At 42.6% G+C, this 12235-nt stretch overlaps 1 protein-coding gene across 3 annotated transcripts in view; it reads left to right on the forward strand.

Moving 5' to 3' along the window:
- The first annotated feature begins 527 nt into the window (after positions 1–527).
- LOC120031535 (protein FAM168A-like) overlaps positions 528–12235 on the forward strand; it is a 54254-nt gene continuing 42546 nt past the window's right edge. Inside the window, exons 1-2 of one of the 3 annotated variants that reach the window (XM_038977332.1) lie at positions 528–961; positions 12037–12157. In XM_038977332.1, the coding sequence (XP_038833260.1) occupies positions 12087–12157 (71 nt within the window). In that variant the 5' untranslated portion in view covers positions 528–961; positions 12037–12086. The remainder of the gene's footprint in view (positions 962–12036; positions 12158–12235) is intronic. The other 2 variants (XM_038977348.1, XM_038977341.1) reach the window with 2 other exon arrangements.

Below are 12235 nucleotides of genomic sequence, written 5' to 3' on the forward strand. Positions count from 1 at the left end.
ACGGCAATGGTGAAAACACAACAGAGCTCAAAAGGCAGGTATGCCAAGTATGTTTTGCAAAGTCATCTGGGACAAATCTCCAATATTTCTTATAGGAAAACCTCCCTGCTATTGTCATGCTCATTCTATAGTGCAAAGGTATTCAACTCTTAGCCTACGAGGTCCGAAGCCTACTGGTTTTCAGTTCTACCTGATAATTAAATGGAATGTAATAAATGGAACGGAGTCAAACATGTTGTTTCCATATGTTTGATGATACCCTTACATTTATTCCATTCCAGCCATTACAATGAGCCCGTCCTCCTATAGCTCCTCCCACCAGCCTCCTCTGGTAGCGAGACTTCCGAATTGGTCTCTGTTTGACATTCACCTATAAGAAAAAGTTCCTTCCATTGTGTTTGCAAGGTTTTACCCAAGACAGTACAATATGAAGACAGAAACTGATTTTCCAATAGATAACGCTTGTAGGCGATGTTCTGGCGACGATGGCTAGCTAAGATCATGCGCATAAACAGTCATCCGCTCTAACGGTCGTCTCGCGCTGAACTGCGCATATGCAGACAGTCAAATCAAGGCTCTCCTTCAATATAAAGTTGTTTTTGACGAAAGCTTGTCAGTTTGAAAATAACTTCTCTAAATTACTTCACAAACCCCAAACACCGGCCGGGTCTGCTTGGTCTGCTTCGCAAGCGTTCCCGGAAGTATCGCGATGTTGCGCCTCTGGGTTTAGAAACTCGGTGGTTTTACTGCCACTCTGATACCTCTCCTTTGCGCTCTCAATATTCCCATCCCCCCACTTTGTGTGGATGTCGACGTTACCAAAACGCTACTTAGAGAACCCACCGAAGTAAACCTTGGAGAAAACTGCCAGCACTGATCAAGGGAAAACAGTGACAACACCGAACTCAGCATAGAATTAAAGGCAAGGTGCTCCACGATAACAAATTCCCTTTGACATTTGGTGAGTTTGATATTATAACGTAATCTAATATTTTAGACAGATGTGTCCTGAGAATGTAAATATATAGATTTGCTATGCATATATAAAATATGTAATGGTCATACATGGTTGAAAATATTACAGATGGATAGACTAGGCTACACGTTGCACGCCATAGATCCAAGGGCAAAGAAAACAAGACAATAGTGTTTGTGTGTAGCATTGCGGTTTGATGTGTGCAACAATGTAGCCTTATCGCGGTAGCAACGGCTTTGGATCTAAAGGATGCATTGTAAAACATGACAGGGACTGAGAGTGAGTGCAAAGGAATTGCTGCCGACCTCTTGTCCCGGCTATACATTTTTCCTACTCATGCAGCAGCAGCATTTCGGCAGTTGGTAAAGGTTCGTGCTGCTCAAAATGGTGTCGGGACGTTGAATGTGTGACATAAAAAAAAAACAAGTACATTTCAGAGCGCTGTAATTATTTCAGGACCGCGTCCACATGATAGAGAGGACAGATAGGGGAAACTATTTATTTCACTTTCTCACATCAGCTGAATCCAAGTCAATCTTTCAGTTTGATATAGGACAAGAGCTGACATTCATTGATTCATTGTAGACCTATGCGTGCAATAGCTGCCGGGGAAATGTTTTGTTATTACTTTTCTCTATTTGCGGTGGTGATTATGCTTTTGTAAAGTAGGCTAGTACGATAGGCCTATGATCAAATCTAAACTGCTCAGTGATAATAATAAAAAGCCGAATATTCATAATATAAGCATGAATAATACAAATGATACTGTAATAACACTACAATATAACGAGAATAAGAATAATACCACAAATATTGTAGTTGTGATTTTCATTTTGAAGGAACAGATCACTAGCCAATAGCCTGTTGCATGTCCAAACAATTCACATTTTGAAAAATGTAGATGTCATTTGCTGCTGCTTTAGAGAGGATGAACAATCGTTAACAAAACCAAATATGTTGGTTTATTGACAATGCACATTGCTTTAGGACTTTAAAACCATGATTTAGGCCTGTGTAGGCTTGCCACCTTTGTGCATCTGAAATGGCACCCTATCCCTACATAGTGCACTACGTTTGACTAGAGCCCTATGGGGAGCCTTAAGGGGATGTTAGGGCTTGGGGAATAGGGTGCCATTTTGGATGCACACCTTGTGTTGGGTTGGTAACACCCCATTATTGTTCTGGAAGGATAGGATGGACTGGCATGAGTGTCATCTTTATATTGTTGATGTTGATTGATGAAACCTCCGAATCCATATAGACTTGTCTCTTTTGCCTTAGATTTAGTGTAAAAAAATGCAAGCATCTGTATTTGAGATCTATCCCTTTCATTGTGCACTGGTAGCTACACTTGCAGTTACTTATACTTGCAGATACTACAGTTGACCGATGTAGCTGACAGGAAGGGCTAGATGGAGATTTGGAGGTAAATCAACTACTTTCAATGTTTTCAATTGCCAAGTACTGTATCTGCAGCGATATAACCCACTACACTCCTCCTGGCTTTATCAAACCATGGATGTGCTTCACAATCACCCCTTGGGCTCTCCCTGCCTTTACCGACAACACAAGGGAGGGAGCGAGAGAAAATAATGACTGAGCAGAGCAATAGAGGAGAACGAGAGAGAGTGATGCACCAACATGCCCGCGGCTATGACCAACTGAACAATTCCCCTGTCTCTGTCTTTGAAGACACCCCAGGGATGTTGAGGATTTGTTTCTTTGCTGTTTTTTCTTCAAATGTTTTATTTATATCCCACTTTATCTCTCCACGCTGTGCATGTGTCTTTATAGTTGGTTTACCTGAGGCTGATGGGGATCTCCAAAGCTCACTGAGTCATGCAGCAAGGCCTAGGGCAGAGGCACCGAGACTAGTCTAGCTTAATGTCTCAATGTCACAATCCGCTTTTTTTGTGTGGTTTGTTTCACATCTACCATAAAGCAAATCTACAGAGAGGACTTGTAAAAATGTAATGACAACTCAGAGATGACTGCATTGGGTTAGCACTGGACACTGTGAACAGACACATTGGCAATGCAGGGCATTGTGGGAGTTGTAGTCTGGTAGTTTGGTGTGAAAAGGCTCATGCTGTCCTCACCACAGGACTGAAAGTCACATCAAACATGATGCCCCACACGGTCATTAACATGAAGACATCCTTCAGAACAGCAGGGCCATGTTCAATAGGCGAACATTGTGGGACATTTTAGATAGAAATGACATGAATCCCTATTCTACCTGTCAGAGGCATGTTTGTTCTACATAACATATTTCTACCTGAAAGGTCCAGTTCCACTTCGTTGTGGCCTGCAGAACATGTTCCAGGTGAACACTGTGGACTGTGGCTTAGTATTGTGTCGCGCGGGGCGAATCTGCTGCTCCACCGTCTGTGAGTTTGGGTGCTGCTGTGTGATCTGCCGGGCTCCAGAGGGCAGTGAGACAAAACACACCACAGAGATGTGGAGCTGCTCCAATATCTGTGGAAAGGCACTTGTTCCCGTGTTAATGTGTCTAAATGGCTGATTTCTTCGTTAATGATATACCATTTCTCATCGTTTAATGACTAATCGTTTAATGTCTCGTGTAGCTCAGTTGGTAGAGCATGCAAGGGTTGTGGGTTCGATTCCCATGGGGGACCAATACAAAAAAGTATGAAAATGTATAAGAGCATATGCTAAATGACTAAAATGTCAAATGTCAAAATGACTAAGGCCTACTCTGTTCCACCATGTCATGTTAAAACTGTTGTTTCTGCAAGTCCTTTGTCTGGATACGTACATAGTATATTGTAATTAATGTGTTGTTGGCCAGTGGCTAGGCTGTTTGTAGTGAAAGGCGCAGTGCTGTAAAGTTGCTATGAAGTTTTATCCACTAATAGTTAAGATTGGAAGAAGGGGAGCTGATCACTAATCTGTACTTAGGGGAAATTTAATCGCGGAGTGAAGGGGAGGGGTCAGGTCAGTAGGAGGAATGGACCCGGCAGTAGGAAGCCAATTGGCTCGTTGCTCAGTCCTCGGGGACAGATGTGTCAGAGGGAATCTGAACTCTCTCTCACCTTAGGTAGCCCCGGGCCGCTGAAACAAGTCTCCACACACACGCATACTGTCGAACGCGCACAACCCAAACACATGGCAGCAAACACACTTGCATTTGCAACACACACACACGTGCTTTCTCTCTTTCTCTCTCTAATACACGCAAAGTGCGCACACACACACACACACACACACACTGACTATACAAAACATTAAAAACACCTGCTCTTTCCATTACATAGATTGACCAGGTGAATCCAGGTGAAAGCTATTGTAAGAATATTTCCTATGTTTCTCCCCCTGATTTGCTTTCGGGTCTGTGTTATTGAAGAGTAACATCAACTGCTGACACTGATCCCTTATTGATGTCACATGTTAAATCCACTCCAATCTGTGTAGATGAAGGGGAGGAGACAAGTTAAAGAAGGATTTTTAAGCCTTGCGATGTGGATTGTGTATGTGTGCCATTCAGACGGTGAGTGGGTAAGACATAAGCATTTAAGTGCATTTGAACGGGGTATGGTAGTAGGTGCCAGGCGCGCTGGTTTGTGTCAAGAACTACAACGCTGCTTGATTTTTCACGGTCAACCATTTCCCGTGTGTATCAAGAATAATCCACCACTCAAAGGACATCCAGCCAACTTGACACAACTGTGGGAAGCATTGGAGTCAACATGGGCCAGCATCCCTGTGGGTTGAGTCCATGCCCCGATGGGGGGGTGCAACTCAGTATTGGGAAGATTTTCCTAATGTTTGGTATACTCAGTGTGCATAAACACACACACACCTCGAAGTTATGAGGCTCACAGTGAATAGAGAAGTCTCTTGGCTGACTGCTGACTGGCTGAGGAATCATTTTCTCCAGGAGGAGAGCCATCTTGAGATGGTTTCTATTCTCAAAATTGAGGAGAGAGAGAAATTGCGATTTCTTGGCGGGTTCTATGCGGGCTCTAGTTAAAACTAGTGCACTATATAGGAAAAAGGGTGCCATTTCGGGTGCATCGTGATGCCATCTCTCTCTCCACAGCCCTGCAGTTCCTGTAACTGCTCTGTTTTGCTGTAGTAAAGGAGGCACAAAAAACTCTCGCCCCTCTCTCTACCGCTGACGTCATGGGTTCACTCCTTTCCTGTCTTCCTCTAACCTCCACATGTTAATTTGAGCCCCTCCCTTCATTTGTGTGCTGTGTTTTGATGCAGAGCTGAGCAGCTGACAGACACAGGGTTATTGTCTACGGGGGAGATCTGCTGGAATGCGTGTACACAATGCTCCGCTGCTGTTTCCGTAGGCCTCCTCCTGTGGAATGATGGAATGTCGGAGTTGTTCTTTTGGAATGTTGTACCTCTGAACCCTGTCGAGGAGGCTGCCAAAGGGTGTGTGGTCGGTGTCTACAATGACTCTGTAACATGCCCATAGGATTAGGGCTGTGGCGGTCACAAAATTTTGCCGGCTGGTGATTGTCAAGCAAATAACGGTCGGTCTCATGGTAATTTACCATTTAATTAACATAAACACATTTAGCATCTCCTTGCTTCCACACACAAGCCATTTAAAAAAAGTCTAATAAATACAGTTGAAGTCGGAAGTTCACATACACTTAGGTTGGAGTCATTAAAACTAGTTTTTCTACCACTCCACAAATTTCTTGTTAACAAACTATAGTTTTGGCAAGTCGGTTAGGACATCAACTTTGTGCATGACACAAGTCATTTTTCCTACAATTGTTTACAGACAGATTATTTCACTTATAATTCACTGTATCACAGTTCCAGTGGGTCAGAAGTTTACATACACTAAGTTGACTTTGCCTTTAAACAGCTTGGAAAATTCCAGAAAATTATGTCATGGCTTTAGAAGCTTCTGATAGGCTAATTGACATCATTTGAGTCATTTGGAGGTGTACCTGTGGATGTATTTCAAGGCCTACCTTCAAACTCAGTGCCTCTTTGCTTGACATCATGGGAAAATCAAAAGAAATCAGCCCAGACCTCAGAATTTTTTTTGTAGACTTCCACAAGTCTGGTTCATTCTTGGGAGCAATTTCCAAAAGCCTGAAGGTACCACGTTCATCTGTACAAACAATAGTACGCAAGTATAAACACCTTGGGACCACGCAGCTGTCATACCGCTCAGGAAGGAGACACTTTCTGTTTCCTAGAGATGAACGTACTTTGGTGCGAAAAGTGCAAATGATTCCAAGAACAACAGCAAAGGACCTTGTGAAGATGCTGGAGGAAACGGGTACAAAAGTATCTATATCCACAGTAAAACGAGTCCTATATCGACATAACCTGAAAGGCCGCTCAGCAAGGAAGAAGCCACTGCTCCAAAACCACCATAACAAAGCCAGACTACGGTTTGCAACTGCACATGTGGACAAAGATTGTACTTTTTGGAGAAATGTCCTCTGGTTTGATGAAACAAAAATAGAACTGTTTGGCCATAATGACCATCGTTATGTTTGGAGGAAAAAGGGGGATGCTTGCAAGCTGAAGAACACCATCCCAACCGTGAAGCACGGGGGTGGCAGCATCATGTTGTGGGGGTGCTTTGCTGCAGGAGGGGCTGGTCCACTTCACAAAATAGATGGCATCATGAGGGAGGAAAATGATATGGATATATTGAAGCAACATCTCAAGACATCAGTCAGGAAGTTAAAGCTTGGTCGCAAATGGGTCTTCCAAATGGACAATGACCCCAATCATATTTAATGGCAATGGCAAATTTAATGGCAATGCTACCAAATACTAATCGCGTGTATGTAAACTTCTGACCCACTGGGAATGTGATGAAAGAAATAAAATCTGAAATAAATCATTCTCTCTACTATTATTCTGACATTTCACATTCTTAAAATAAAGTGGGGATCCTAACTGACCTAAGACAGGGAATTTTTACTAGGATTAAATGTCAAGAATTGTGAAACTGAGTTGAAATGTATCTAAACTTCCGACTTCAACTGTACTTGTAATGTAGCCTACACCTTAACAATATATCCATTATATATTTTAGACGGCTTTAAAGAAGCATGATATGAAGAAAATTTATATTTCAGAAGAAAATAAGAGCATAGAGTAGGGCTGGGTGATATGGCCAAACTCTCATATCCCGATATAGGTAATTTCATATCCCGTTAACGATACATATCACGATATAGCACATTTTCTGTAAATTCAATGAATAAATAGTTTATATAAAATTACAACATGTAAAGGCCCATTTCTCATTACATTTTGAATTCTTCTCAACAAATAAAAAGGTACTTACTCATGTTTGATTATTTATTTTATTAAGAACCTGTGCAAATGGTCAATTAAGCATGTAACAAAATATGAATATCTAAAATGGGTAAATAGAAAACACTTAAAATATAGCCCTAAAATATTTGTAATTTTTTTTGGGGGGGGCTTGCCTGTTTTGCATGTTATTTTGGCAATAATATGTGTCACATATCAATTTACACTTGGTACCTTGGGTCGGTTGTTATGACCAACTCACAAAACCCCCATTTCTCAACCTTGTAAATTGGGGCCATGTCTTTGCAGATGTAAGTTGTAACGGCAGCTGCTATCTCCTTCCATCTTCGTGATTCTTTACCATATGGTGTGCAGCGGACAAAACACTCTTGCAACGTCTGAGTCGGGGGTTTGTTTTGAGCACTCGACTGTACTTGTTTGGGTCTCATCCATAGACTCTCTCCGTACTGTTTCACATGATTCTTGCGTAGGTGGTAAAAGAGGTTAGTGGTGTTTGAGCCTGTTGTCGGGACCGGCCTGCGGCATATTTTGCAGTGGGCGGTTTTCTGGTCCGTGTCAGACTTTTCATACCCAAACCACGTCCATGCAACCAAAGTTGCCCCTCTTTTAGGTACGAGCTCCGTGTCTCCGTGCTGTGTCATGTTCACTCTTCCATGTTTGTTTCTGTTGCAAATTTCCTTCCACGCGGCACATGCAAAACGTCGTCCAATTGACGAAAAATATTGCCGTAGAGTGATTTGAGACACAACGAAATAAACGATAGACGTTTTTCTATCTTTTCATATTATGCTCTATCGTCACACGATATATATGTAACAGTATAACTTTAGACCGTCCCTCGCGCGAACCAGGGACCCTCTGCACACATCAACAACAGTCACCTATGAAGCGTCGTTACCCATCGCTCCACAAAGGCCGCGGCCCTTGCAGAGCAAGGGGAACCACTACTTCAAGTCTCAGAGCAAGTGACGTCACCGACTGAAAGGCTGCTAGCGCGCACTACCGCTACCTAGCTAGCCATTTCACATCGGTTACATTCACCCCCCTTTCGACCTCCTCCTTTTCCGCAGCAACCAGTGATCCGGGTCAACAGCATCAATGTAACAGTATAACTTTACGTCTGTCCCCTCAACCCGGGCGCGAACCAGGGACCCTCTGCACACATCAACAACAGTCACCCACGAAGCATCGTTACCCATCGCTCCACAAAGGCCGCGGCCCTTGCAGAGCAAGGGGAACCACTACTTCAAGTCTCAGAGCAAGTGACGTCACCGACTTACCGCTACCTAGCTAGCCATTTCACATCGGTTACATATATCATCATATCGCCCAGCCCTAGCATAGAGTTGTCCTTATGTTAGGTCCTGATGTGGCTATGCCAAATGGGTGTTGGCTACACTAGTTAATTTATCAGACGAGATTTGTTTATAATTCCATGGCATATTTTATATTGTTTTATAGTATGAAGGATACAATTGAACAAAGCTGAATAAAATATAAATATTTTCTCCAAACGATTTGAGGGAGTGCGCACATGCGGCTATCTGTGTTGAGCGGTTAACATAGAAATAGGTACTTCTATATGCTTAATTTAGAGTTATTCATGTAACTTTACTTGTTCTACAAACATTGGGCTATATGTTTTGATTTTTAATACATTGTAAGGCTGCATGATAAAACTAATGATGATTTGAAAAAGTCGCATGAAAGGCATGAGCTCTGCTTTGTTTTTTTGTGCAGGCTGTACACGCTTCATCAGTCTTTCATTCACAATTTGACAAGCACTTGATAATGCCTCGAATTTTAAAGCGGCATCCCCTTTGTGGCCATAACGCACCCTAAAAAATCCATGCCTTTTGCGGCCCGGAGTGCTGCGGTGTGCCCTTCTCCCTGAGTGTGCTGCACAATACAAAGCCTCTCACTCACATGGCTCTTAGTCACATGATTGTTTTTTTTTTCACAGGCTACAAGTCAGAGATATCAGGGACGCAACAGTGCGTGTTCTTATCCAATTCCAAGGTGCATATTGAAGATATTGGTAGAAATGTTAATTTACTTTGTCAGCCAACAAGATGAGTAGACCTGACGAACAGCAAAAGCACTATCCTATGTCAATCTACTATCCCCCAGAGTACAAAAGTCAACCTATTCTGTGCAAGAAATAAATATTCCAAACATAGTCTGGGACAGTTGTGAGATGCGATAGACCCCAAATTAATACAACCACTAGCATCAAAAAAACTTTTTTTTATGCAATACGGCTGATGCAACAGATTAGAACGTTTAGCTTCAAATGTTGATAAACTATTAGGCTATTTCTTCACATTATAAGCACAGCAATGCACACATTAGTAGGCTATACACGTTAGTAGGCTATACGCGTTAGTAGGCTATACACGTTAGTAGGCTATACGCGTGAATGTTCCATTAGCGAAAAAACACCATTATCAAAAGTGTCCGCAAATGCAATTATGCATGTAATGCTTTTATTATAAAGGTGCATTTTTATGGTGAAAATGATCTTCCCCAAACTTGAAACTCACACGCTGCTTATATATGCCAGTTAGGCTCTACACCCCTTGTAAAGTGGATTAATGTGCTTAATTTTAATACGTTTTTGGCCACTTTAGTTGGGCTCGGCTACAAGAGGTGTACGACGCTGATTTTTTTCTTATGCTGGGCATCATTCACAAGTGACAATATAAAAGTGATCGGCTAGAATTGTCACCCATCAGACTATTCTTGATTTAATCTTGTCTTTACATTTGTTTTGATTTAGAATGGACCATTATCATGTACCTGTATTGAAACAATGACAGCGGAAAAAATACATGTCATCTATGCACTTAAATAGCGAATGGAGGATGCTCTTCCCCGTGAGTTATTTTCATGCCAGACAGGTAGGCTTCACTCCTGTTGTAAATAATTATAAGCAATGTGCTTAATATTAGGAAAGTTTGGAAATAAATATAGTAGGTCTAGCCTATAGAAAGCTGATGGAATCCTCATATTTTTTTAGTGGGCATCACTCTGTTCTTCCGCAATTGCATAGCCTATAGAAATGTTACGCAACATGAGCTCATGGAGTGTTTGATTAGATTTTCGATAACATTTGCATTGATGTCAGAGTGATTCGAGGGACAATGGAGTGCTCAGTACCAGGCAGTTAGCATGTTTGGTAGCCTACTAATGACCAGCAGCAGCATTAGAGCTTGGAGAAGCCTAATTACCGTGACTAAATGGTCATGTGGAATTTGACAGCCTTCATGACTTGTGACCGCCGGTGTGGCGGTAATACGCTCACCACAACAGCCCTACCTAGGATGCCTATCGGCTCTTAACCTGTAGAGTCATAGCCTTGTCTCCATAGGTACAGCCAGGTATGTCAAGAGACAAATCTCTACTTTACAATTCTACTAATTTCTCATCACTTATAGTTGAGGATTCAGCACTGGACCTCAACAAAAAGAAACGATGGAGTGAGCTCGGAAAACATTGTTTGCTTTGACTCGATCATAAGTCACTCTCCCTCTTGCTCTGCCATTTTGTTTACCTTGATCCAAGTGTCAGCGTCTGAGGAAACTAGAACAGCCTCTGTGTCGTGCTTCCCATGGCTGGTAAACACTTGTTTGCCGTCAGGGGAGAGAAGTTAAGAATTAATTATCTCCTTCTTGGAGGCACTCTTGTGTTTGATACATGGGGCCTGGCGACAGACAGCCCACCGCAATCAGGAGTGGAGTAGTCCTGGCTGCAACGCATTCCAATCATGCACGGCTACGCTACATCGCTCCCCCAATGCTCCTACAAAGTTCCAGAGCTTGGTGTGCAATAGTGTTCTACACTCCAGTCGTCTCTCCTCTACATCTATTAAAGTGTTGCTCTCAGTGGTGTGTGCTACTAAAATGAGAAGATAAAAGGCAATAGATGGTGCTGGGTGATAGGGTGAGGAATGTGGAATTCTGGGAGGTTCTTCTGAAGGTAGGCTATCAGAAGTGTGCAAATCATCACATTGACCTTCTAACCTGGCTGTGCTAAATATCAAGGTATTATCATGGATGGGATCAGATCTACGTAGATGTATGGCATACACAGTATTATAAACTGGGTGGTTCGAGCCCTGAATACTGATTGGCTGACAGCTGTGGTAAATCAGACCATATACCATGGGTAAACATTTATTTTTACTGCTCTAATTATGTTGGTAACCAGTTTATAATAGCAATAAGGCACTTTGAGTGTTTGTGGTATATGGTCAATATACCACGGCTAAGGACTGTCCAGGCACTCTGCGTTGTGTCGTGTTTAAAAACAGCCCGTAGTCATGGTATATTGGCCTTATACCACACCTCCTCGGGTCTTATTGCTTAAATAAACTATTGGTACACTGCTACACTCTGGTGGCATGGCTTTCAAGTGTCATGGATCATTAAATTCAATTTCATAGCTTTGCTTTGTTTGGTTTCCTTCCACCCACAGTTTTTTTTGCATTTGCACATCTGTCATGCTGCTATATGTGTGCTCTGTGCTTCTACTTTAGAGGTGACCTACCGTGGCTTCTTCTGTTCAATTATCATGACCTATCTCCCTCGCTCTTTCTCCACCTCTCTCTCTTTATCCCTTCGGTCTCCCCTCTCTCTCCTTCCCCCCTCAATGTCTCTCTTTCTCCTTCCATCTCTCTGCTTATGCTGCAGTCATACCCTCTCACTGCTACCTCTCTCCCAGTTTCTCTGCTTCTGTTATAATCATGGTTCTTTTGTTCATTTTCACAGATTTGCATTGCCATTTCCTCCTCCGCTCCTACACTAGCATTGCCCCGAGAATGGCCGGCGGGCACCCTACCGACCAATTCAGTTTCTTGTACCAACTCGAAAGTGCTCAGAACCTGAAGAGGTCAGTGTAGAACAACTTCGATGCTTTAACCCCCCCCCCATCCTCCACTACCAATGTGATGAAATGGCCCAGAGTCTG

Source organism: Salvelinus namaycush, chromosome 3 (assembly GCF_016432855.1).
Source record: "Salvelinus namaycush isolate Seneca chromosome 3, SaNama_1.0, whole genome shotgun sequence".
In the NCBI taxonomy this organism is placed as follows: domain Eukaryota; kingdom Metazoa; phylum Chordata; class Actinopteri; order Salmoniformes; family Salmonidae; genus Salvelinus; species Salvelinus namaycush.